Source organism: Lactuca serriola, chromosome 8, assembly GCF_051521515.1.
Source record: "Lactuca serriola cultivar US96UC23 chromosome 8, Lser_US96UC23_V15, whole genome shotgun sequence".
Classification (NCBI taxonomy): Eukaryota; Viridiplantae; Streptophyta; class Magnoliopsida; order Asterales; family Asteraceae; genus Lactuca; species Lactuca serriola.
The window spans coordinates 116,188,899-116,214,654 of NC_136415.1; the positions used below are offsets into that span (position 1 = coordinate 116,188,899).

A 25,756-nucleotide genomic window follows, 5' to 3' on the forward strand; every position below is an offset into this window, starting at 1 on the left:
TATGCCGAAACATTGACCACCTCTAATTTATACCGACACATATGAAAGGTTAGAAAAATCAAAGGGGTGATAACTATAGGAAAATCAGATTATACATATTATGAGGATAAAACAAAAGTTTAGAAAATAAAAATGATGAAATTGACATTTTCTAAAGTTCAAATAAAGGGGTGAATATGATATTTTAAAAGGTGAAGGGTTGAAAATGTTATTTACTAAAGTACGAGGATAATAGCAATAGAAACTTAGTAGGAGGATTTAAATTACCAAAAGCTAAAAATGATTAAAGAGTGAAAATGAAAAATAAGAAAAGTTGAAAGTAGTAAAAAGAAACGAAACCTTCTAGGGGGACCTAAATTGCCAAAAATTAAAAATGATTGAAGAGTTAAAATAGTCAAAAGTAGAATGGAAAAGTAGAATGGGGTAAAAGCAAAGTGGCCACCGACTTTGGTATTTAGAATAGATATAATTCGATGATTCTATTACTAATCTACAGATGAACACTCATTTGAATTTGAGTTTATGAGGTTTCAATGGAGTTTCTAACCCAAGATTTGGTGTAAGTTTGATTTAATCCATTAGATGAAACAATTTATGTTATTGGTCGAGCTCAAAATCGTTAATTATAATTATATTAGAATATGTTAAATTCAAATGTTAGTTTCTTCAGTCGAGGTAAATGAATATTTATCAAGTTTGAAGTGGATTTTTGAAATATAAAATGATCGAATATTCATTTAATTAGTTAATTATTGATTTAAAGATCTTGATTAAGTTGAATTACAGTAATGACTTAGATTTGCAATTAATTTAATGAAAGCAACTCCTAAACACAATTTTGAAGATTTGAAAATCAAACATGAAAATTAGAAGTTGGAAGTTTTAGATTTGTGATTTAATAATCTTAACGATGTTAATTAGGTTGTAATGTTATGTTTGAACAAAGTTTTGAAACCTATTTACTTAAATAGAAAATATTCTAATCTACTCCAAAGCCAAGAAAAGATGACAACACCCAAGAATTACATTAAAATTACTAATAAAATATAAGAAGCTTTACACAAATTCTCAAAATGTAAAACTCAGATTCAAGATATTCAGTTCTTAGATCATGTAATCAACAAATTCAAATCTGGTTTTTCAGGTTCGAAAAATATATCTGTTTATTGGCATATACCAAAAATACCGACAAAATCTGGTTATGAGGTTAATCAAGACACTAAAGATGAAATTTTAAGGAGTCTAGTTGCTGAAAAGAGTGTTGGGCAAATATGTAATTTAAGAAAAATAGTTTCCTTGACAAGAATGTTACAGTGTTCAAAAGTCAAAACGATTCCAACTTCCAGATCTTAATAGTCCCATCATCACTTGCTGAAGCAAGAAGCCTATCCCCCTGCAAAATACAATAAAACTATTAATGTAATACAAAGAAATGAAAGTATGTTGCTATAAATATAATTAAAAAAACAAAAAACAAAAAACAAAAGTAGGTTGCTATTTCTTGACTTACAGTAGAGCTCCATTGCACGGAATTTATGTCCATATCATGAGCCTTTTCCTTCTTGAGAAGCAACTTATACAAAGCTCCATCCACCTTAACAACCAAAAATCAATCCCGTTATGTAACCAGTACACAGTATACAGTACACAGTAACACAGGTAACCTACCGAATGATCTTGAGACTGTGCAAATAAGCGTATGGCGTCATCAGCAGCTCCAGTAGCTATTATCCCTTCCTTTGACCAATGGACAGAGAAAATTGTCCGATCATGATAACCAGACATCGTGCAAACATGTCTCCTGTCAAATACTTTTTATTTATTTATTTAACAAAATACATAACAGGAAATCATTTAAAAAAATTATTCTTACCAAGATGCATTGCCATCACCAGATTGCAAACTTATAATATCCACATCCCACACCTTAATGGTCAGATCATCACTGAAAATTTCACCAAAATTATTTTTTAAGTTATTTTAAATAGTTATATTAGCAATTAAATACTAGTATTACTAATTTACTATACCTGCATGTAACCATTTTATCTCCAGTGCTATTAAAAGATAACGCCCATACTGTAGATGAGTGTCCACTGAAAATCATTTGTAACTAATTCATTAAATTCAAGCATTCATCAAAATGTTAACAGAAAGAGAAGAGTGTTACCTACCTGTTTGATTCGCCTAAAGTCTGCACACAATGCCAATCATCACTATCACCATCATCTGCCCAAACCTGAAAACAACAAAATAATAGAATATCATGTGAATTTGTTTTGAATTATTTGTATGGAATTAAATAATGTTACCTTAATGGTGTTATCGTAGCTACAAGAGAATAAAACATCAACAGTTGGATGCCACTGAACCATTTTAACATCTTGTGTATGTCCTTGAAGAACAGAGACACAGTCATATTCATTTCCTGGTAAAACTTCCCAAATCCAAACACATTTGTCTCGACTACAAGTTGCTAGAAGAGAACCAGATGCATTCCATGACACACTTTTCACTTCATTTTCATGCCCCTATACGATACTCATTCTCATATATAAGATAAACATTTGGTAGATAAGTAACATAAACAGATTATGAACAGCATCAGAATGATGAGGTGAGTACTGAGTAGTACCTCTAAAGTGGATACACATTCAAAGTCACTTCCATTCTGTTCCCAAATAGCGGTAGTGGCATCAAAACTTGCAGTTGCTAATTGTTTACCAGATGGCGACCAAGCACATGATCTAACTGTTCGACTATGCGTGTCTTCTAATACTGCCTAAACAAAATTCAAACATCACCCATTGAACATTTCTGTATCTTAAGTTGAAGCCCTAATTTTGTACAAATTTGAAAATTTTCAATCAAACCTTGCAATCAAAGGAAGTAGAGGAAGGGCTCCGTTGTTGCCAGATTCGAATAGTCTTATCCCCGCTACAAGAAGCGAGGACAGCAGGTACACCGTCGGCTCCCGTAGCCGGATTCCAAGCTAGACCCCATACCCTATCAGTATGACCTTCAAGCCTTTGAACTTCGGTAAGTTTTAAGCTCTCTTCTTCGAGTAAAGTCATGGCAGAAGTAGAGTCGAAACCGGTGTTCGGCGGTTGACGAATGAAGTTGAAGGTGAGATCCGCAGAGCGTTGGCCGGTGGTTTTGGTGAACACCGGAACTCTCGAGTCTTGACAGGGAGCGTGTGGCGGCTTCGTGTCTTTTCCGATATTCCAAATCGGCACACAGTTTTAAGCGTATCTTTCCCGAAGAAAATCAAAAAGTAGTTTGACTCAAAATAAGCAATTCTCGTGACAATTTGGAATCACGAGTTAGTTTTAGGCCCTATTAGGTAATAGACCTTTTTTTTTTAAAAAAAAAATCTAAAATAATTTTAAAGTTATTTTAAATAGTTTTTGAAAACTTTTTAATTGTTATATAATTAGTTTTGTAAAACATAACTTTAACAAAAAATAATTGTAGAAATTTATTCAGCACTTTCCATCATTTAGTAAAACAAATTTGCTATCATAACCATCTTATATGCAGAATGTTTGCTATCAGATATATTTCACAAAAAAAAAAAATGTCCATAAATATATAGTTAATTTTACGGACTTTGTTCTTAAAAAAAATCTATTGCAAATTATTCTTTATTTTGAAGTTGCATAACAATTTTGGTACTTCTACCTAGAAGTGTTTTTTGAATAGATCTGTTCGATCCGATTAAATGAATCCGAATTGATTTTGATTTTTAAAAAGTAGAATTAAATATTCTAGACTAAATTCAAAATCATATCTGAATCAACCGAATTACTATTCGATGGTACAACATTTACAATTCAATTTTCAAAAAAGCCTCATTTTAAAAAATATATAATTTAAATATTAGCTAATTGTATACAATAAACAAAAACAAAAATATTTATTTGTAAGTTAAAATTTGTAAACAACCGCTAAGAAATCTATTTTTATAATTTAATATCTTATAGTTAAAACTTTCAAGAAGAAATACATATTATAATTTTTATTGGGTTTGACTTTCTAATCTATTTAAAAAATAAATTAGTAAATTAATAAATTATTCAAGATATAGAATAAAAATAGAAATAAAAAATGCCAATAAACAATGGTTATTCAAGTTTTTTGAACTATTCAGTTATTATTTTATAAATAAAAATCAATCTAAAATCCAAATAATAATTCTATTTTATTGAAAATAAATCAAAAAATCTAAATATTAGAGCCAAATAGATGAAATTGACAATTCGATTTTATCCAAATCAAAATCGGACCCATGAGTCCATGAAAGCCACGACCAACTTTCAAAATTTTTATTTTTTGCCATTATTTATTTATTTTTTTCTCAAACTTGGTCTAAATTTTCTTTATAAAATTTTTTCTTTTATTTTTTTGTGTTTTTTTTTAAACTTAGTTTATTTTGATAAATAAAATTTCAACTTCTTTTACATCTTTCTTTACAACTGTATTTTTACATATTCTAATTTAGATTCGCTATAACCACGCATGTGTTTGTGGTTGTGTGTATGCAAGTGACTCGTCTGTGTGACTTTGTCCTGTGTGTGACAAAAACATAAAGTATATTATTATTTATGTTTTTAGGACATACTCTCTCTCTCTCTATCTCTCTCTCTAACATAGTCAGTTTTCACAAAAGTATTGATTAAAGCGTGCGGGCTTAAAGCCCTCATCCTATACGTTTTCAAATCAATATTTGTTTGAGATCTAATAGCCGCCGCCAACTTACAAAAATCTAGAAATTTACAGATTTTGTCAAGTGCCATATTGATTAGAAAAACATAGAGATCATATATGTGTGATACTAGAAAAGAAGCAATTTATTCATGTTCCCCATATTGAAATTTGGACATACAAAGAATGCAAGTGTTAAACACTAAGGCGCTGCTAAAAAGTGTAAACAGAACGAGCTTACAAATAATAGTATTCCATAAACAGTATTGCATCAAAAGTGTGACCAATAAGTAAGTCCTATTGGTTGTGTTGTGGTGTCTGTGTTGAATGAATCTGTATGTATACAGACAGAAGAGAAGTAAATTTGGATAGGTCATTTTGTTCCCCATAAACTATTTTACCATGAATGAACTTTTACAGCTACAACCACCAACAGCACTTGGATTTTCAGCTACCTGCACATGAAAATTAGAAACGAAGCTTCTTACAAATCCTAATGTCATTTTTTAGCAGATTACTAATCTAATTTGTGGATTTTTTTTTAAAAAAAATGTACAATGTTGTAATTGGAAGAAATGAAAGTAGGATGATGATATGATAAAGAAATGAAGCTACCTGAAATCCAGCACGGATGAGCTCTTCAACATAATCAACAGTTGCACCTTTTACAAACCCTAATGATATTGTGTCAACCACCAATTTAACACCATCCCTCTCAAATATCCTATAAAAATTCAAACTAATACTTAGAAGACTCTAGTCAACATACATAACTTTACATAATAAATCATGATTATTTTAGCAAACCTGTCATCATTGTTGGGTTTCTCTTCAAGAGCAAAGTTGTATTGAAAACCAGAACAACCACCTGCTTCTATGCTTAATCGAAGCAGTTTCTCCTTAGCTTCATCAGCCTGCAACTCTTTCATCCTCTGCATGGTTTAAAACAACATCAAATGGACTCCCCAATCAAACTTTATGACATCTATTTTTTTTTATACAAGACCACAATCTTCTAATATGAAAGTTTACCTTAAATCTTATTTCATAAACCTTCTATCAAATACACAACTTTTTAATTTCCACCTTCCTTTGCAATTAAACTCTTAAAACATGTTTATGACATCATCTGAAACATGTTTACAACATTCATACATCCCTTTTCACTCAAAACTCAAACTAGGCATAAAAATTTCAGTTTCCAAATTCAAACTGAATGTAGAATTCTTATTTTGTCCCAACACTGGATTCCTTCCTTATTTTTAATTTCTAATCACTTTAACAAATCCATAATGTTTCCATAAACGTGATACAAGTTTCCAATTTCAAAACTTTTAAGTATTTGCAAACTCCACCATTTAGCTTATTGTTGAATTTTTGTCAATTTTCTGTCAAACGATCAGACTTTGCAGATTCACTCATTTTTGAGGTCCAACCCTGATTACATGTTTATTACTTACAGAAACTTGCTTCCAAATTCCGTTATCTTTCATAGTTTATAAGATTTGCACAGAAACCTCATTTTCAAACTTAGATTGAACGTCATGCACCTACTTCTTACAATTTCATGTATTTTTTTTGAACAAAACCTCTACACGTGTTTTATAAACATGGTTAGTAAGTTTATGCATAAAATTCCCAAAAAAAACCAAAGAAAAAGATTTTGTAAAAACTTATACAAACAAATATGAAAGGTTGTTTGGCTGATTAAAACACTTCCATATACCTTAAATTAGCATATGTATCAGCTTTCATGCTTTGATTTTGCTTTAATCTCAAAATTGTATGTTTTACACAAAATCATGTTTTGCTTTCCTTTTCGGATTCTGCTTCAAGATCAAATGATATAATTCATACGCTATCAAAGTTCCTAAACCTATTACACCTACATATAGTTAACGTGTTAAACATGAAGAACATGCCTTGACTTTCTACAAAAGTCAAAGTTGTCCCTTTTATAGGAGGAGATTGCCAAACCATTTCAACCACCATACCTCCATTTTCATCATCACTACACCTTATCATTTTCCCATATATATCCTCATTTCGAGTCCTATCCACCCTTTTGTGGTCCTAGATATCTATATCCACCTCCATACTCGAGTTCTAACTACTCATAGTATATTGAGATGTTGTTGGCAGAGATAGGTTACAATACCCTTTAAACACTCTTAAAGATGAACTTACAAAGTAAACTCTGTCCAAAGGCATGGGATAAAAACATGCTTAATGTGGGCATTATGTAGCAGCTTCAAGCAATTGAGCCCATGAGGTTTCTAAACAACAAGCACATGCTTATATATGTACAACCACATGAACATGGTGTCATTCCAGATAGGATTTATAGTATATACATGATAGCCTAAAAAGCTAAAACATGTCACGTTTTAAGCATTGCTATGGACTCTACTTGGATTGAGAAGATAGTCTTCCTCTCTCATCTTCAAAATCAATACGAATTTTTTAGGTTGTGGATGAAAACTAGATTACCACTTTCAATTTGACAACAATAACAATTTTTCTACTTTAAAAAATGAAACTTGAACTTTAAATTTGGGATTCCCACCAGCAAGCAGATAACAAAATCGACCTCACAAAAACTACTTATCCAAACAAGATAGTTCCTTACTAGGTTATATCCGATTTCCTGGTCATCCGACGAAGCAAATAAATTTTCTGCGTTCTAATTGGGTTGCATCTCGATTAGAGAATTTTTCAATATTTTAGACAATCACTACCGTGTTTCAGAAAAATTAATAGCATGAATAAATCGTTGATATGTAAAGTTTCTACAGATCAATATACACAAACAAAGAGGATAAAGAAAGTACCCGGACGCAATTATCAGACAAGTAAACCGAATCTTGTACGGTAGGAGATGGAGAAGACGATTGAGGCTCTTTAGCGAGAACTGATGACGACGTCGAGCTAAGAAGTCTCGAGTTATGTCGAATTCGAGCTGCGAAAATTGGTGCCACCCGCTGAATCAACGACCTCGACGACTGCATAATTGGATTATTTCTCCTTAAATTACGTTCAGAGAAACATCAGAGGGCTTTGCGAATTGAAGAAGATTTAAGCGCAAATCGCTTGAATTTGACCGGAACGATAGGGACTCGATAAAGCTGGTGATGTTCGATTTTGTTTTCTCGCCCCGCAGTTGTTCGAAGAAATGCTTCTTTAGAAAATCGGTCGTTTGTATTGAAAGGCTGCGTGCCTCTTGTTAGACACGATCGCGTTGAGGCCACGAGCTCATGATCCACGTTAATATACTTTAAGCGTGTTTTTGAAGTTAAGAGAAAAGGACACAAAATAAAATTAAAAAGAATTGTAAGTTGAAATCTCTTACTTAAACAAACAAAAATAAAATTAGAATGATTTGAAAGAGTTCTATTTCGTGTCAAGTTTGGGTTAAAATAATAATCAAGTTGAAAAAGTTTGACTATAACATTACATATATAATTTCGTGTGAATTGGTTTACTTAAACATGTTGAAATTTTTTTACTTAAATTCGTTTATTTTGTGAATGTTTTTCTGAGTTAGCGGATTTAGGTTTAAGTTTTAGACATTGTAAATGTATCGTGTGGTATGATGCTCAGACACTAAACGGATTAAAAAAGTTTGTCATAAACTTATATATTTAATTTTTGTGGTATGTCATGATAACTTGTTTACTTAAACGAGTTGAAATCTTTCATCAAAACACATTTATTTCGTCTTGGATTTGTAAGTCATGTCAGGTTTTACCGGTTTTATTTATAACTAGGTTTTAACCGTTTCTTGATAACTTATTTGACAATACATGTAGAAGATGAGTCTTGCTAATCTAGTGACTCATTCAATACACTGGACTGCATTCAGTCCTTATAGTTTAACATATTAACTATTTATAACTAAAAGAAGGCCAAAAACTATTTAAGAATCAAGCAGCAAACACTAAGAATTTATAAGTCTTTACCTCTTATATAACTACCTCCCTTATTCCATGCATTTTGACATCTTTAGTCCTATTATATACTATAATTTTGAGATGATATGTTTACTCATTCAAAACGCTAGACTACGTTTAGTCCTTGGTTATTAAAATCATTAAATTAGAAGAAAAACAATAGAGTTATCAAACATTTTATTCATGTTATTTTATAAATCAGTGGTTAGATTTTATGATTTTGTGTCTTAACATGACCCAACATTTTATGGTTATTTGTCATGAAATACTGCTAGAATCAACTTCTATTTATCAAAATGTCTCAATTTTATTTTGTTCATATAAAAATGTAATAAATAAAGTTTGTATGTTATAGTTGAAATAAAATTTTGTAAAAACTAAAAAGAGAAGCAAAAGTCAAAATGGACTCAAACCCTCCCTGAAACCATCTCTAGGGCCGAACAGGGATACGTTCGTATCTTTTATTTATTGATTTGTGATACATCCTTCTGATCCCCAACAAGATAACCAAATCCCCAAATATCACTAAAACTAGGGTTCTCGGCTCTGAATAAGATTTCAATGGGTTCTATTGTGAAATCAGAGGAGGAATGGCGTGCAGTTCTCTCCCCTGAACAGTTCCGCATCCTTCGCAACAAAGGAACCGAGTAAGTGTACTACTTGATCCATTGAATTCTTTCTATATTAGATGTTCAGATTCCTAAACAGCAATAATGTTTTATCAATTTCTGTAGGAGAACTGATCATTTAAACTATTGCACTTAAATTTAACAAGAATTTGGTTGCATTTCGGTAACATGTCTACACTCCACAATCGACTTAACATTATTGCATTCTTAGCAAACGGTTTTGATTAATTTTCTCGCCTGTGATTACTGATTACGAAAGATCATCAACTTGACTCCAAAATTCTAATTTGGGGCTTCTCTACTTCATACATTCTAGAATCTCCATAACCTTAGTTGCAATTTAGCAGATAATTTGTATGATTTTATCAGTTGCATTTCTGAGAATTGGTCGAATTGACTCCAAAATTCAATCTAGGGCTTCTCTATTGCTTATGGTGATCAGCAGATTTGGAAATTAGAGCTGCATATACATACTTTTCAAAATAACAGTAAACTAATGTCAGTTTTGGATTGAGCTGATTGTTTGTATCTCAAACGTTGGAAATGGATGCATAAGATAGTTCAAGTCTTACATTTGTTGGTTAAACATGTGTTGCAGTGTTGACTACCCTTCTTATTGATCTTAAATGATCTTGGAAATATAATCTTATATAGCTCTGATTGCCTTTGAACTCCAAAAGTCTTTAGGCCTTGTTCTTTGCCAGACTTTAAGTCGAAAAGAAACACTCATCTGTAGCTTAACAGTTAAGTCTATTAAGTAAAAAAGAAACAACACCCTCTAGAGTCTAGGATATGATGATTGAAAGAGACCATATGGTAATTTTCATGAAATTTTTGGGTTTTATTTACAGGCCGAAAGGCACAGGTGAATATGATAAATTTTTTGTTGATGGGACATACACATGTGCTGGTTGTGGAACACCGCTCTATAAATCAACCACCAAATTCAACTCTGGCTGTGGTTGGCCTGCTTTCTATGAGGGTCTCCCTGGAGCAATCACCCGCACTGTGAGACTGACTCTTTACTCTTACAGAAATTTTGAATTTTTGTGTCATTGACGCCAGTATCAGTCTTTTTTAAAAAGTTTTAAAATTTGTTAATTTTTCAGCCGGACCCAGATGGTAGAAGGATTGAAATTACTTGTACAGCTTGTGGAGGGCATTTAGGTCATGTGTTTAAAGGTGAGGGATTCAAGACACCCACAGATGAAAGACATTGTGTTAATAGTATCTCCATCAAGTTTGCCTCGGAATCATAATGGCGAAAAGTGATCCTTTTTAGGGTTTGCCTTGCTTTGTGTTTTTGTATGTGGAAAACTGCTATGGCTTCTTAAATTGCTCCATGCGAAAAGCTTTGTAATAATTTTAAGGGAGAATTGCGTATATACCCTTGTTAAACGACTAAATATCGTATTTGTCCGACTTAAATTTTAAATATCATATTTGTCCTTTTTAATGTTTTAAAATATCGGATTTGCCCAAATCTATTTTTTAAACAGTTTTTATTATTTAATAATCTCTTTTTGTATTTTAAAATAATTAAAAATAATAAAAATCACTAATCAGACGATACTACCCCTGGCTTGTAAATCAAAAGAATACCTTATTCCTGCAACTAGCAACTGGACGATCAACATAACCTTGGTGTGACATTTTTCTGCCGTATTCTGACGACTACATTATCACTGTATTTTCTTATACCCTTCTTCTCGCCAGTTTGTTGTTCCAATCGCTACATTATTAGGTAAAGTTTGTGTTTTTATTTGTTAATTGAATATTCAATTCGTGATTAGAAGTATGCATAGCTTCAAATTTTTTGAGAATAAGCAATCAAAATGAAATATAAGTTCATGCCTTGTGATAAGATTCACAAGCCTGAAGTCGTGGGTTTCCTTACTAAACAAGATCAGGTAACCACAAGTCGATCCAAAACAGATCCTACAAGTTTTAAAACACGTGGTATAAGAGAAAATAAGAAAGAGAAAGTAGAGAGAGATTATGAAGTGAGTTAGTGAAACCAATCAACCAACCCGTTGAAGTGGGAGTGGTATCGTCGGTAACTTTATTGCTAATTAAGATTTTACCTTCAATTGTTTTGTATTTTTTTAATTAAGCGGATTGAGTGGGTTCAAAAAGATAGGGTTTCTGTGTGTTGTGGGTTGGGAAATATGAAAAAATAATAATAAAAGAGAAAAAATGATGTGACAGTGGGTTCAGTGGGTTGGGAGGGAATGACTCCCTCTCCCTAAAGCACAATACATAGGAACTTGAAAACATCATTTGCATTTCAATTATGCATCAAAACTTGAAATCGACACCACTGTATGGTAACTTGTGGTAGAAATGAAAATTAGAAGCGAAGAACCAAAATTAAGCCTATTATTTGGATTCATGACCTAAACGAGGGGCATGTATGGAAAGGGAATTGTTAAATTAAGACAGTGGTTTCAAGAATTTGAGATTCTAAACACGTAAGTATTGATTCAATTGCCAAAAAGAAAGGGATATAAGTAAAGGTTGTAATTACCTGGTTAACAATTGCAAGAAGGAACCAGCTGCAATTGAAGGAAGCAACGAAAGGTAAAAACGAGAATGTCGAGCAATGAACGTACACCAACGATCATGAGGAAGACAACTTGAGGAAGACGACCAAAGCATAAAACCTCGTTTGAAAGATTTTGATTTACAAAGTAAGGGTATTATGGTCGATTTAGACATTTTCTTAAATTAAAATGATTTTAAAATGTAATAAAAGCTTATTAAATAATAAAAATTATTTAAAATATAGATTTGGCAAATATGATATTTTAAAATATTAAGAATGACAAATATGATATTTAGAGCTTAAGTCGGACGAATACGATATTTAGTCGTTTAATATTTGTTTTTTAAGGGCTTCATTTTGGCATTCAAACTATTAACTTTTAACTTAAACGATGATTATGCAAATAGCAAACCCAGTCGATGAGGATGTTAGGTTTGTTGCTCGTGATGATATAATCCTGTTGCAATGAATAAAGCAGATTCCAAAAGCATGAACAATTAGTAAATCCCAGGCAACAACTGCTAAAATCTAAATTTGTTTTCTTTTTAACATGACAAAGTGTCCAAATTAAGAGGGTGCTTGGGATTTAAAGGGTGTTTGGAATTTTATTTTAAAGTTAAAAATGACTTTTTATCTAAAATGACTTATTGACTTATCAATGTGGAAAAATGAGATTTAAAAAAAAAAAGTGTTTGAATTAGTTTTTTACTAACAAAAAATCAATAAATTAAAAAGTGTTTGGCTAACTTATTGACTTTTGCTTGTTTTTTATTTTAATAAGTTACAAGTCATTCCAAAAAGTTGTAAATTATAACTTCATCAAAACTCATTTTAAAGGCTAAACCAAAAGTTGTTTTAAAAGTTTTATTAAGCATCCAAACATTTTTTTTAACTTATTGACTTTTCAAAAAGTCAATAACTTAAAAATAAGTTTCTAGATGAAATCTCAAACACCCTCTTAATCTAAAAACAATTTATTGGCTTTTTGAAAAGTAAACAAATCAAAAAAATGTTTGATAAACAGAAAATGATTTTTAAAAAAACTTCTTCTTAACCCTTCAAAAAAGAGATTTTAAAAAGTTAGAATTAGTAATTTTTTTATGGCTTTTTGAGTTGTAAAAATCAATATCAATATTATCTTATAAAACCCTTAAACTAAGACAAACATTTTTTAGAAAAACAAATTATTGATTTTATCTCACTATAAAAACTAATCAAAACATTTTTTTTTCTAATAAGTCTTGTTATATAAACGTCATTTTGAACATCAAACATTAGGAAAATTTGAAGACAGATATGGAATGAAACTTGAGTTTGAAAAAAAAAAACAACAAAATTTGAAAACACGCAAGAATAGATAGCTTTGTTGTATCGAAAACAATCTAATTCTTATTTTAGTATTCAACAATAGAATAGTAACAACTAGGTGTGAGACTCATGTATTACATGAGTTTATTTTAAAAAAATTAAATATAAAATTTTAACAATTTGAAAAGTTTGAATTTATAAGAAAAATGAGAATTTTTTTTGAATTATTAAAATTAATGAGGTTTTAATGTATTGAATACATTACATATATAAACCTTTCTAATAAATACCTTACATATATATATATATATATATATATATATATATATATATATATATATATATATATTACCTTACATATTAAATGTATAATTTTAATTTAATAAATGAAAAATACAATAAAATGACAAGTGGAAAATAGAAAATTTAAAAATTTTAGAAAATGACATATGTCCAAATGAAGACATGTGGCAAAAAACCTTCATTTATTATAGTAGAAGATATAGAAACTAGGGATGAGCAAACGGACCGGGGAACCGGCCGGAACCGGAACCCGATGGAACCGGTCGGGCCGGGACCGGTACTGTAATTTTGTGAATTTTTGGAACCGGGACCCGGTAAGAACCGACCCTTGGAACCGGGCCAAAACAGGGAACCGGACCGGATAGTCTTTACAAAACACCCCATGCCTTTGTCGCTTGCACACTTCTACTTTGGACATAAAAAAAAAAAAAAGCAATCATGTAAGGATTTGAGAATCCATCGTTTTGTTGTTCGGGTTTTGCATTGTTGTTCGGGTTCTCCATTGTTGAATGAAGGATTTGAGATTGAAAACCATTTCATGATCTCGTTTTAAAGTTCTCCATTCGGTTACAATTTCAGGTGCATTTGTAAGTGTTTGCACTTCATTACAATTTATAGCTTCCCCTAATTCATGAATTTATATGAAGTATTAAAAAGTGTTGAACTTTATTGATATTTAAAGAAAGAATGTGATTGTGTAGTTTTACCTCTTTTAGCAATTCGAAAGAATAGGCTGTTTTAGCATTTTGACATTTTTGCACCCATGTTTCTTTAGAATGTTCAAGCCAAAAAGAGTCTATGAATCGTTGTAATATCATCTGGGAAAGAAATTTGAAATATTTATATATCAACTTTTTTATATTATATGTAAAGTTTAACTCTACTTATATGGAATACTAAAAGAACTTGTTTAAGGGTATGCATATGCATGAACTAATCCATGAAGTTCTCTCATATATAATCTTCACATGTGTTTAATGTAACTTTGAAACTCAAATAAATCTCCCAAAGACCGGACCCGGAATCGGAAAACCATAAGCCCAAAATACATTGCTATTTCTCGAAGGCCGGTTCCAAAACCGAAAAACCGGACCCGAACCGGAACCGGTAGAACCGCCGGGCCGGTTCGGTTCTTGATTTTGACCGAAGCCGGTTCCCAGGCCGGTTCCGGTTCCGGCCGGTTCGGTCCTTTTGCTCATGCCTAATAGAAACAAATAGCCCAAAGCCTAAAGCGATTGTAATCTGGGCTTTTGGGCTCTTTTATATTAAAAGTTTGTGGGCCCTTTTAATTGATTAGGGCTTCAAAGCCTACTATCCATCAAACGCCTGTTCGCCTTTAGCTTCGATTCCATTGTCGCCGGCGACGTCTCTCCGTCTCGCTTTCTGATCTTCAACACTTAACGGGTAAGTTTTTTTTTTCAACACCTACCTCATATTTCTAGTTTCTTGTTCGATCAAGCCTTTATTTCAATTTTTGTGAGACCGATAAGGAATAGAGTATACGAATAAGTAGATTTTGTCTGGGAAGATGGTTAGTGCTACATCCTTCCAATTGCATGTTCAAAATTGGCAAATCGGAGTCAAATGAATTACTCTTACACAGATGCTTTTGGTTTCAGATAGAGAACTTAACAGTATTTCAGTCTATAATTATAAGATTTCAGTATGCATGTGTCTTATAGTTTCCGATCATCATCTTGCCGATGCAGGAGTGCTTAGTTGAATCATTGTTTGGAAAATATGCGACTTCAGAGCCTTCATTACAGTTCAACCTGGTTGCAACTCAATTCCTCCGATAGAGTACTCAAGTCTTCAATTTACACATCACCCAGGAAGCAGAAATTTGTGGCAGCATCTTCATCTAGCTCAAGTACGTTTATTTCCACTATTTTCCCTACTCATATATCTGATCATACATGCTCATGTTTGTGAGTAGATGAGAATACACACATAAACATGCAACTAGATACATGTTTGTTTCTCTTGATTTGTACCTCAGTATAGAAAGTTCATTTTTTTTGGTGACAGAACCTCAACAACTATCAATCAAGTGCAATGTGAAGTTTCGCCCTTGCATTGATATACACAAGGTTTGTAATTGTTGATATTTTCTTTTTGCTTATACTTGTTGTCATCTTTGCATTTGTGTATCTTATTGCTTCATGTGGTGGTTTCAGGGGAAAGTAAAGCAAATTGTGGGATCTACCCTTTCAGACTTAAAGGAAAGTGATTCAAGTCTAGTAACAAATTTTGAATCAGATAAATCAGCTGCAGAATATGCCACCCTTTACAAAGAAGATGGATTACAAGGAGGTCATGTAATCATGCTTGGAGCTGACCCTTTGAGCAATAAATCAGCCATTGAAGCACTACACGCTTACCCTGGTAAAACACTTGTCATTTATTTTACCTTTTTTTAGACATTCTTGATGTTTGATAATATGTCTGAACTTACAGATTGTTGATTTGAGGAGTAGGTGGTTTGCAAGTAGGAGGTGGTATTAATTCAGGAAACGCCTTGAGTTACATAGAGGAAGGAGCCAGCCACATCATCATCACATCTGTATGTTTTTCTCTTCCCATATTTCAATTTTCAAAAAAAAAAATCTAAAAACTTAATTGCAGTATGTATTCAATAATGGAGAAATGGATCTTGAGAGGCTTAAAGGACTTGTTGACATTGTTGGAAAAGAAAGGCTTGTCTTGGACCTTAGTTGCAGGAAGAAGGTATTTGTTATTTATTATTAGTTCATTACTATCTTTTATTATTGTCTATATATTTATTTAATTATTTATTATAATTAATATTTCAGGATGGTAGATATGCGATTGTGACAGATAGATGGCAGAAATTTAGCGATGTGTTTCTTGATGAAATGACATTGAATTTTCTTTCGGCTTATGCTGATGAGTTTCTTGTACATGGTGTTGATGTTGAAGGGAAAAAGTACGTTTCTATTAATGTCATATTTGTTTTTATTAATGACCAATTTGTTGAATTTGTATTACTTATTTATTCATTGCAGATTGGGAATCGATGAAGAGCTTGTAACACTGCTTGGGAAGTATTCACCAGTGAGTAGAAAGAAGAAACTGTTGAATATTAAATGCTTTTATGATTCAGAAAATTACAATGAATAATTAAATTATATATACAGTAATAATGTTTAATTAATGGTTTGATGTTTCAGATTCCAGTTACGTATGCTGGTGGGGTGACAGTGATGGAGGATTTGGAGAGGATAAAAGTAGCAGGAATGGGACGTGTGGATGTTACAGTGGGGAGTGCTTTGGATATTTTTGGTGGTGATTTGGGTTATAAGGATGTTGTAGCTTGGCATTCCCAGCAAGAGGCACTTACAGTGTAGTTTGTTTTGTGTATTTTTTTTTTTTTTTTTTTTTTAATCGAAGAATAGAGAATGCTGATTTGAATGTGACTCTCTCTGTTGTAGTTGTAACTCGATATATTAATAATTTGCATGACATTTGAAACGTTATTTGTCATCACCCTGCAGGTGGGTTGAGTTTGATGAAATTGAAATACAGTAAAACCCGACTTAAAAGGTCATAGTGTTGAAAAATGAAAACTGAAACAGTTTCAGAATTGTCAAATGACAAAGATGCGGAAAGTTACATACTTGTAAAGTTAAGATAAAAGGCTCGAAAGTTGTTTCATATTCATATTCATTGAATTGTGATTACAAATGATTTAAAGTGCTATGAAACTTCTAAAGGTGCTCTAAGCACTCTAAAGATGCTCTTGGATGTTACAAAGTTAAAGGCTCTCAAATTCTCTTTAGAAAATTGTGGAGATGAATGAGCAATCGAGCAACTAGGGAATGAGAAACTTTATAATGAGTGTAAGGGCCTTATTTATAGGACTTGGAAAAACCCATGACATGGTTTGACCAATCAGGTCTTGAACCTGTAAGCTTTGTTTGTTTAGAAAGCTTTGCTAGACTTGAAAACTTAAGTCATCAACCACTTAGACATTCTTCAAGCCTGAAATATTTTGATAATTTTTGTTAGGCAAATATAAATAAATTTTCAACTTATTTCAAGTGACAATCACATAAAAATATTTCCAACATAATTTAATATTATACAATTTGATCATTTTTGTAACGAAAATATTTCTTAAGAATTATCAATAAAAGAGGGAGAGTAACAAACTTTTGCATTTATACACATCTAGTCATATATTGTTTTTATACATATTTTGACCAATCTTCCACACCCTACTAAATGACAAGAGCCCTGAGGCTGGACGGAGTGGGAACGAGAAAGGGGTGAGGGAAGCTTCCCTCACTCTTGAACACCACTCCGTGGGCGAGGGAAAGAACCACGGGAAAAGAGGTGGGGGGAGGGGGTGCCGCACTCTCTCTCTTCATGTTATTGGAAAGTTTTGTTTTGTTTTTTTTTTCATTTTATCTTTTTTAATATTTATAAAATTATATACCTACTATAAAAATATAAAAAATATATCAAAATTCATGGTTTTTGATTCCCTACAAAATGAGTATAATATATGTATGAAATATATTTAAAAAAAAAGTGAGGGAAGGGCTTCCCATCCATTCCTTGGCTTTTAGGTGAGGGAAAGGAAAGTGAGAGAAAGAGGGGTATGACCCACCAAAAGTGAGGGAAACTTCCCTCCCACACCCTCCGGTTTGATGAGGTAACAATCGTTAGACTCATGCTTATAGACAAACGACAAGCTGGCAATCCTAAAGAACACCCTCACATGCATTCTCAAGGTGAGGGCCCGATTCTAAAAGGATGCAATCGATGCCAACAATTGAGTCATACTCGTTTAAACTATCAAGCTCATATACCAACCGAATCACTAAAGTCGAAGGTCTCAAGTAAGGACAGTAAGAATATGGCTAAGGCTAACGTTGTGTACAAGAATTCAGAAATCCTAATTGAAGGTTATTATTACACGTTTGATTTAAATGAATGAATTTTTAATTGCATACTAAGCTATTTTATCAAATCGTTCATTGTATTATATGAAATTGTAGAGTCGCCTAACATTAATTAACTAGTACAATCATTTACCCTATAAAATTTTGAACATAATTTAACCAATTTTTACAAATAACTACTTAATTCTAACATCTTCAAACAAGTTATGCAAAACAAATAGAATCATGAGAATCTCAACTGCTTGTTGGTATATCCAAGTAGTATATTTCCAACCCGTAAGCTATCTTTTTCATTTTTTTTTATGGAAACTTGGACAAAACCAACTTGGAATAAATCACAACATACAAGCTCTTAGTTCTCAATGAAAGAAATCAATATTTCGAACTAACTTCAAGATTTTGAAATAGTTCTTAGTAAGATTTCCGAACTAGTTTTTGGTAACATTTTTGAACTCATCCTTGGTAACATTTTCGAACTATTTCTTCTTAATATTTTCAAATTGCATCGTTAGAAGATTATTGAACAAAATGGTATGCACATAATACCTTGTTTATGTACAACCCAAAATCAACCTTTTATATAAGAATTCCATTTTTAGTATTTAAAAAATAATGCTACATTTTGGAAAACCATTTTTGAAATCCATAGATAATTTTTGAAATTTCATTTCAGATGGACTATGTAAAATTTGTTTTGGAAAAAGAGTCACAAATGTCAATAGTCCTGGAAAATGTGTTGTGTTGTGTCAGATTTGCGTCTAGCTGAAACATTGAACGGGTTCAAAAAGTTTGACCCTAACCCGACCCGTTTATCATGTTGTGTCGAGTCAACCTATTTATTTTCGTGTTAGGTTGCGAATTAAGGTTAGAACTTGTAAATATGTTTCATGTCAGGTTGAAAATATTTAACAAGTTGAAAGAGTAGGAGTTAGAAGGCAAAAAGAAAAGAAAAATGAAAAACAGAAATGAATAGGAGTTGGGAGGCGGAAAGACGAAATTCATAGCATATAAAGGATACAATGGAAAGTTGGAGTTGGGAGTGCAAAGGTTCAAGTTCGCGAGAATGAGGGAGTAGTCGAGTGGACCCGTAGAGTATTGAAGATAAACGAAATTCAGAAAATAAAATTTTGATCTAGCTGTTTAAGTTATTCCACGTTACAAAGCGACCAAACCCAAATATTTTCTTGTATATAAGATTTTGGTTTTGGTCTTACCAAGTTATCTAAGTAATTAAAAAACAAATTTGTATATAAATGAATATGTAATTTTCGAGGGGGAAATTCTCAATCTTTAACATGTATAATTCCTATGTCATGACGTATCCGCCCGTATAATTAAACCGGATTGGAATTGATTACTCAAAGCGGTTTATTTTATATCATGTTACTTACTCTGTCAGTTTTTACCGTTTTTAACAAGGAAATTGTCAGAAAAATATCAATATTTTCAGAAAAGTTTCACTTTAGTCAAAAAAAAAAAAAAAAATTGAACATAAAAGTCCAAATTATTTCATTTTGACCAAAATTAACAAAAATACTTTTTTTAACAGAAAATAACGTATTATCTTGTAAAATCAAATAATTGGAATTTTTCTATTTCATTTTTTTTTGGATCAAAGTAAAACTTTTTCAAAAATATTATTTCTTTTTTATAATTTCCGTTAACATCCATACCTCTTGTTTTGTTATATTTGTTCAAGAAAAGATCGTTGATGGTAGCGGTTGTAGTTTGTCGACGTTTATTAATTTATTTTATTGGAATGAGTGGAACTGAAGGCCAAAGTAACTACCATCAGACTCACCACTACCAACTGAAATTCAAATAACTCCAAGGCAACAATGTCTCGATCAATTTACCCTTCTACTGTAACCCTAGTCCCCAAATCAATGGCCACCGAAAGACCACCATCATCCGTCGTCGCAACAAGAAGAACCACCGCTGCTAACAATATGTCTGCTCTTGAAGCTCGAGTATCTCTTATATTCGCTCTCTCCTCCCAAACTACTTCCGTCTCTCAACGACGTAGATGTCTTCAATTCCCCCCTATTCTTTACACTTTCCTATTTTGATTATACTCGGTAATTTGATATGTAACCGTACGTTTAATGAATCTGTTGTAGTTTTGGCGGATTTGGCGACAGAGACGGCCAAATATGTGTTTCCGAAGAGGTTCGAGAGTCGGAATTTGGAAGAAGCTTTGATGTCAGGTTTGTGTAATCTAAAGGAACCAATTTAGACGTTTTTCTTCTTCTTTTCTTACTTTAGGGTTTCTATTTCTGCAATTTTGTGTTTCCAGTTCCCGACCTGGAAACCGTGAGGTTCAAAGTTTTGACCAGAAACGATCAGTATGAGATCAGAGAACTCGAGGTATTGCTTAATCTCCTTATAAACAAGTTTTTTTTTTCATGTTCCTCCTGGTAACTCTGATTTTGGCTTTCAATCAGCCTTACTTTGTAGCTGAGACAACTATGCCTGGAAAATATGGATTCGATCTAAATGGTGCATCTCAATCGTTCAATGTACTAGCTGAATACCTATTTGGTAAGGTATTCAATATCTCCTTACAGATTTCTTGATACAAATAAACTTTAGGAACATCAACATACTACAATACAATTATCTTTTTATATCGTTCTTGATCCGTATATGTTCTTCCAGAATACATTAAACGAAACAATGGAGATGACAACCCCTGTTCTTACACGAAAAACACAATCTAAAGGTGTGGCAATGGATATGACTACCCCTGTGATAACAAAGAAGGTAGGTCAATACCTCCATTACAATCTACATGTTTATAGAATATAGAGTTTATATATAGAATCTTCTCTTATCTTTGTTATTTACCATTTTCGGATAATATTCAGCTGGAAGATGAAGATAAATGGAAGATGTCATTTGTGATGCCTTCAAAATATGGTTCCAAGTTGCCACTGCCTAAAAACTCTGCTGTAACTATCCAAGAGGTACCAGGTAGAACTGTGGCTGTTGTTGCCTTTTCAGGTGAGTGATTCCTTTCATTGATTATATTCTAAAAGAAAGACGAAATTAGCCTATTTTGATTAAAAGAAAACGTACATTTATGAAAAATATGGCATTCTGAAATCTCAATTCAGGGTTTGTGAGTGATGAAGATGTTATACGCCGGGAATCAGCACTCAGGAACAGCCTAAAGAATGATAGTCAATACAAAGTAAAAAGTGGAGCATCTGTGGAGGTTGCACAGGTAATTAAATTATATAAATGATCTTAAAAGAATAAAAAATAAATTCAAGCATAAATAATTAATAAGAAGTGTTTATTTATTATTTTCAGTATAACCCACCATTTACACTTCCATTTACACGGCGTAATGAGATTTCCCTAGAAGTGGAAAGGAAACAAGAGTAGCAAGCACACAGATGTATCATGTATGTGTTTCCTGATTCCTATGTTACACAGACAAAACTAGTTAATTACATGTTGATATACATAGTATGATAAGGTGTGTTCATATGTGTTGGCTGTATATAACTTACAGAAATTTGTTAATACCTGTTGAGGAGGAGGTTGTAATTTGTAAGCATCTTAATTCACTTTAGTCGACTTTCCACTTGTTTGGCCTGTTTCATCTTTAACTATGATTATAAATGTTGGCCATTTGATCCATTAGAAATATAAACTAGACAAAATTTAAAAAACGGTCCCTCTGTTTTTCGAAAAGTAGCAAGGTGAGGACAACTTTCAAAAACGCTCCGAATGTGGCCCTGTGGTTTCAAAAAGTTGCAACTTTGGTGCTTTTTAGCGTTCCGTTAGTGAAGTTGGATTAAGTATACATGAAATGACAAATTTACTCCTTTTATAAAAGTGAACACACCGTCACCCCTTTACTCTCTCCTCTTCTCCCCTTATGAATGGTGGTTAAAGATGGTGGTGATGGGTGGCGGTGGCTGAAGGCAATGATGGTGGTGGTGGTGGTCAGGCTGAAAGTGGTGGTGGTCAAAAAAGGACCAACTTGCCACTTTTTAAAAAGCATAGGAACCGAGTATATTGCTCATTTTTTTAAAAGTAACATCAACAGTAAGACAAAATGTTATGCCATTTTTTGAAACAGCATGGGCATTTTTTAAGGGTTTCTGAAAGTTAGTCTCACTTTGACACTTGAAACCATAGGACCATTTTTGAAATTTTGTCTATAAAACTATAGGCCAAACCAGCCAATTTTTGGTACTTGAAGGAGCCAAACACATGAGATCGTTTCTAGTTATTCACCAAATTAAAGCAACAAGAAGCAATCAAACTTTCTGATTTTGTTAAAAACTAATTCAAATTGAAAAATTAAATATATTACTATATTTTCTTTCTACTTATTTTCTTACTCACGCCAAGACAAATGTTATATTTAGATAAAATTAAAAACATTTTAAAATATTTGTCAATATGGATGAAAAGATAAGTAATAAGAAATAGAAAGATATTTAATTTCTCAAAATTTACATTTATTTTCTATTAGATCCTGTACTATACTCACGATATTGACTAAAAACCGATGAGTGCACTTGTAGCTTCACTTTAACGGCTTCTTTGATCTTTTCAAACCTATCATAACTACTAGATGAGGCCCATTATTAATTGTTACTATCTTTAATTTCATATCGACATGAGTGATGAATGACAACACTAACACAATTACTTATTGGTTGCAGGACTCAATTGCATTATCCAGTCAATTTGGATTATACCACAAAGTATATATATATATATATATATATATATATATATATATATATATATATATATATATATATATATATATATATATATATATATATATATATATAGGGGCGGCTCAATAAGTTTGGGGGCTCTAAACGAACCAAAAATTTGGGGCCCTTTGAACTATTCACAATTCACAAAGTAATAAAGTATAACTGAAATTATAAAATACCATTGAAGTGTAATAGTGAACTTTAGTCTGAGAAAGATCATAAATTTTTCAACAATGGACTAATGGAGTTTACCTTCAGTGATAGATAATCAGATGAGTAGATGGCAGATAATCGATCTTTGAATCTTTCCTTCAGAGTTCAGATGATCAGATTGTGATTGTTTTGATTTTTGAACAATGAAGCTTACCTACAAAAGTACAAATCATGAGAAGGAGTTATCAGAATATCAGTTATGTTGTTATGGAGAAGCCGACTAGCCGATAATGGAGAAGGAGCCTAGAATCGTAATCGCTAATCAGAGATTCAGAGTCCGAGAATGGAGAAGAAAAAGAATCGTTGCTTGTAGAAGAAAATTAACAGAATTTTTGAGCCGTGTGTGAAGGCTAGTGATCCATATTCATTGATTTAATATGGACGTTAGAGGTAATATGTATTTGGTATTTGATTAAGTGGGGCCCCATAGAAGTGAGGGCCCTAAGCCCTATCTTTGTTGAGATACAAATAAAATCGGCCCTATATATATATATATATATATATATATATATATATATATATATATATATATATATATATATATATATATAGTGCGGACATGTGTCGACAGTTACATTGTATGAGAATAACTAAGAGAATGTGTTGATGGTAATGTGAATACATTCAACCTTATATAACTAGTGTCATTATAAGATATTTTCACTAATTAAATCGTCTATAAGAGTAGTAGTATGAACATTTTTTTTATGATTTCAATTATGTCAGAATGTGATTTTGATAATTGTATTTTGTAAAAATAAGAACGAGTGAATAAGGATGTGTGAGAACAAGAATGAATGAGAATTAGTAAGAGTGCATGGTTGCATGATAATGACAATAGTTATGTGTATTTAAACATATTCACATTACCAAACAACTTATTCTCTTAATCATTTTCACATAATAGCATTATCCATACACGTTCGCACAATAGATGTCCTTCACATTTAAACCTAGTTCTCATACGAATAGGGTAAGAGGGAGGTATGATTAGATAATTGTACCTATATTCAAGAGAGACAACTTCGATAACAGATGACCTCATTGCTTAAACTTTAATCTCTGTCTCATTCTTCTTCTTCATTGGCCAATATTCTAATCAATATATCATAAATGGTCTAACTGTGACCCTGTAAAATGCAAGAAATAACAACATACCTCTGTTGTTTTGTTTATTACATCTTATTTTTGTTTTTTCTTTTTACAACATTGTATTTTAAAAAATCTACCCGGTTATAGTAATTTCATCAAAATACATAGCAATTATTACTAATACTAGGTAGATTTTTGAAAGTAATAATTTTTTTTTAAGTAGGATATTATAATTATAATACATAAATAAATGAAACTACAAATCTTACTAATTGAGACCATCTTGACCAAGGGGAACTTCCAAAATTCTAGTCACATAAAAAATAACCGATTTTTGTTATTACATGTATCATATTATTTCCGTAAAATTCTTTCACCTAGCAAGTAATATGTTTACTAGAGAATTAAAGTGAAACAAATAAATCACATGATTGAACTAAATATATTAACTTACAAGCTTTCATGTTATTACAATTCATGCTGATCAAGTTTCACTGTATCTTTTATGCTCACTGACTACATATTCTTTGTATGTTGAATCTATAGAGGTATTATAACTCATAAAAAAACTAGTTTAATTCAGGTATGCTATCTAAAACAGGCTTCCATCTTCCACGATTTCTATCATCTTCATCATCATCATCATCATCAATCACATCAAATCTTTCTTTTTTCATATGTGAAACCAGTTCACCTACTGAAACACCTCCTTTTCTCAACATCACCTCCAACTCTTGCTTACTTATCACCACCTTAATCCTCACAACTCCATTATCTCTCTCTGATTCTGCCTTTATTACCGGAATTGCCACTGGATAAAGCACAACTGGTACGACTGGATGAGCTTTCATGGGTTCTTTATGTTTACTGATTTCCCAATCTGCTTGCATGACCTTGTTTTGTCGAATGATGCAGTTCCCCATTTTTGCTTGTTTTTTTGGTTTCTTTTAGTTGTTGGGTAAGGTTGTATGGATTATGTTTGTGGTGTATTTATAGAAATAAAGTATGAGGCTGCCCTTGTACTTTTTGATTATTACAAAAATACCATGTTGCACTTTGGACCCCACTTAGAATCTTTGTTGGTGCTTTGTGTTTGATCTTCTCATAATGACCTCTTAAATTCAATTTTTACGGTTGCTTTATTCAAATATTTTACTGGAGCTAATGCAATATCATATACAATTACTGTTAGATTGATAATGCTCACTTATTTCCGATTACAAATATATGAGTAATAATAATAATAATAATAATAATAATAATAATAATAATAATAATAATTTTATAATTCTAAAAGAATAAAATTAAACCATGTAATTGTCACGTGAGTGCCACA

General features: G+C 32.0%; 6 protein-coding genes across 7 annotated transcripts; 3 read left to right on the top strand and 3 right to left on the bottom strand.

The window, feature by feature from the left end:
- Nucleotides 1–1,065: 1,065 nt before the first annotated feature.
- LOC145070041 (protein CIA1-like) lies at nt 1,066–3,280 on the bottom strand. The gene is made up of 9 exons (XM_079016959.1): nt 2,874–3,280; nt 2,636–2,782; nt 2,313–2,531; nt 2,175–2,239; nt 2,031–2,096; nt 1,874–1,945; nt 1,669–1,801; nt 1,511–1,594; nt 1,066–1,393 (listed from the first exon to the last, which is right to left on the bottom strand). The coding sequence occupies exons 1-9, from the start codon at nt 3,072–3,074 to the stop codon at nt 1,325–1,327; spliced, it is 1,056 nt and encodes a 351-aa protein (XP_078873085.1). The 5' UTR covers nt 3,075–3,280; the 3' UTR covers nt 1,066–1,324.
- Nucleotides 3,281–4,825: 1,545 nt separating this feature from the next.
- On the bottom strand, nt 4,826–7,894 carry LOC145069332 (Iron-sulfur cluster biosynthesis family protein). The gene is made up of 4 exons (XM_079016265.1): nt 7,536–7,894; nt 5,512–5,636; nt 5,320–5,428; nt 4,826–5,159 (listed from the first exon to the last, which is right to left on the bottom strand). The coding sequence occupies exons 1-4, from the start codon at nt 7,710–7,712 to the stop codon at nt 5,097–5,099; spliced, it is 474 nt and encodes a 157-aa protein (XP_078872391.1). The 5' UTR covers nt 7,713–7,894; the 3' UTR covers nt 4,826–5,096.
- A 1,176-nt stretch (nt 7,895–9,070) lies between these two features.
- LOC145069555 (peptide methionine sulfoxide reductase B5-like) lies at nt 9,071–10,749 on the top strand. The gene is made up of 3 exons (XM_079016490.1): nt 9,071–9,301; nt 10,135–10,291; nt 10,393–10,749. Exons 1-3 carry the CDS (start codon nt 9,216–9,218, stop codon nt 10,540–10,542), a joined length of 393 nt encoding a protein of 130 aa, XP_078872616.1. The 5' UTR covers nt 9,071–9,215; the 3' UTR covers nt 10,543–10,749.
- Nucleotides 10,750–14,743: 3,994 nt separating this feature from the next.
- Nucleotides 14,744–16,931, top strand: APG10 (Aldolase-type TIM barrel family protein). Its single transcript, XM_079017874.1, has 9 exons — nt 14,744–14,843; nt 15,149–15,309; nt 15,468–15,529; nt 15,617–15,824; nt 15,917–16,002; nt 16,065–16,166; nt 16,253–16,386; nt 16,466–16,514; nt 16,631–16,931. Exons 2-9 carry the CDS (start codon nt 15,180–15,182, stop codon nt 16,805–16,807), a joined length of 948 nt encoding a protein of 315 aa, XP_078874000.1. The 5' UTR covers nt 14,744–14,843; nt 15,149–15,179; the 3' UTR covers nt 16,808–16,931.
- A 3,149-nt stretch (nt 16,932–20,080) lies between these two features.
- Nucleotides 20,081–21,970, top strand: LOC145070428 (SOUL heme-binding family protein). Of its 2 annotated transcripts, none has more exons than XM_079017373.1 (8): nt 20,081–20,395; nt 20,488–20,574; nt 20,664–20,734; nt 20,812–20,913; nt 21,026–21,130; nt 21,235–21,370; nt 21,484–21,593; nt 21,683–21,970. In XM_079017373.1, exons 1-8 carry the CDS (start codon nt 20,206–20,208, stop codon nt 21,755–21,757), a joined length of 876 nt encoding a protein of 291 aa, XP_078873499.1. In that variant the 5' UTR covers nt 20,081–20,205; the 3' UTR covers nt 21,758–21,970. The 2 variants fall into 2 exon arrangements, with proteins under 2 accessions (XP_078873499.1, XP_078873500.1); XM_079017374.1 differs by having other exon boundaries at nt 20,082–20,389.
- A 3,019-nt stretch (nt 21,971–24,989) lies between these two features.
- Nucleotides 24,990–25,343, bottom strand: LOC145067323 (uncharacterized). Its single transcript, XM_079014489.1, has one exon. It carries the CDS (start codon nt 25,341–25,343, stop codon nt 24,990–24,992), a length of 354 nt encoding a protein of 117 aa, XP_078870615.1.
- Between the last annotated feature and the right edge of the window lie 413 nt (nt 25,344–25,756).

Bases quoted from the DNA above. Each gene is read 5' to 3' on its own strand.
- LOC145070041 (XM_079016959.1), bottom strand. From the start codon at position 3,074: ATGACTTTACTCGAAGAAGAGAGCTTAAAACTTACCGAAGTTCAAAGG. The intron at 1,595-1,668 runs GTAGGTTACCTG...TTGGTTGTTAAG, and splicing joins CACAGTCTCAAGATCATTCG to GTGGATGGAGCTTTGTATAA. The intron at 1,394-1,510 runs GTAAGTCAAGAA...TGTATTTTGCAG, and splicing joins CCGTGCAATGGAGCTCTACT to GGGGATAGGCTTCTTGCTTC.
- LOC145069332 (XM_079016265.1), bottom strand. From the start codon at position 7,712: ATGCAGTCGTCGAGGTCGTTGATTCAGCGGGTGGCACCAATTTTCGCA. The intron at 5,429-5,511 runs GTTTGCTAAAAT...GAATTTTTATAG, and splicing joins AAACCCAACAATGATGACAG to GATATTTGAGAGGGATGGTG. The intron at 5,160-5,319 runs GTAGCTTCATTT...TTTCATGTGCAG, and splicing joins TCATCCGTGCTGGATTTCAG to GTAGCTGAAAATCCAAGTGC.
- LOC145069555 (XM_079016490.1), top strand. From the start codon at position 9,216: ATGGGTTCTATTGTGAAATCAGAGGAGGAATGGCGTGCAGTTCTCTCC. The intron at 9,302-10,134 runs GTAAGTGTACTA...TTTTATTTACAG, and splicing joins CTTCGCAACAAAGGAACCGA to GCCGAAAGGCACAGGTGAAT. The intron at 10,292-10,392 runs GTGAGACTGACT...TTAATTTTTCAG, and splicing joins CTGGAGCAATCACCCGCACT to CCGGACCCAGATGGTAGAAG.
- APG10 (XM_079017874.1), top strand. From the start codon at position 15,180: ATGCGACTTCAGAGCCTTCATTACAGTTCAACCTGGTTGCAACTCAAT. The intron at 15,530-15,616 runs GTTTGTAATTGT...TGGTGGTTTCAG, and splicing joins CTTGCATTGATATACACAAG to GGGAAAGTAAAGCAAATTGT. The intron at 16,003-16,064 runs GTATGTTTTTCT...ACTTAATTGCAG, and splicing joins GCCACATCATCATCACATCT to TATGTATTCAATAATGGAGA.
- LOC145070428 (XM_079017373.1), top strand. From the start codon at position 20,206: ATGTCTCGATCAATTTACCCTTCTACTGTAACCCTAGTCCCCAAATCA. The intron at 21,371-21,483 runs GTGAGTGATTCC...ATCTCAATTCAG, and splicing joins GGCTGTTGTTGCCTTTTCAG to GGTTTGTGAGTGATGAAGAT. The intron at 21,594-21,682 runs GTAATTAAATTA...TATTATTTTCAG, and splicing joins CATCTGTGGAGGTTGCACAG to TATAACCCACCATTTACACT.
- LOC145067323 (XM_079014489.1), bottom strand. From the start codon at position 25,343: ATGGGGAACTGCATCATTCGACAAAACAAGGTCATGCAAGCAGATTGG.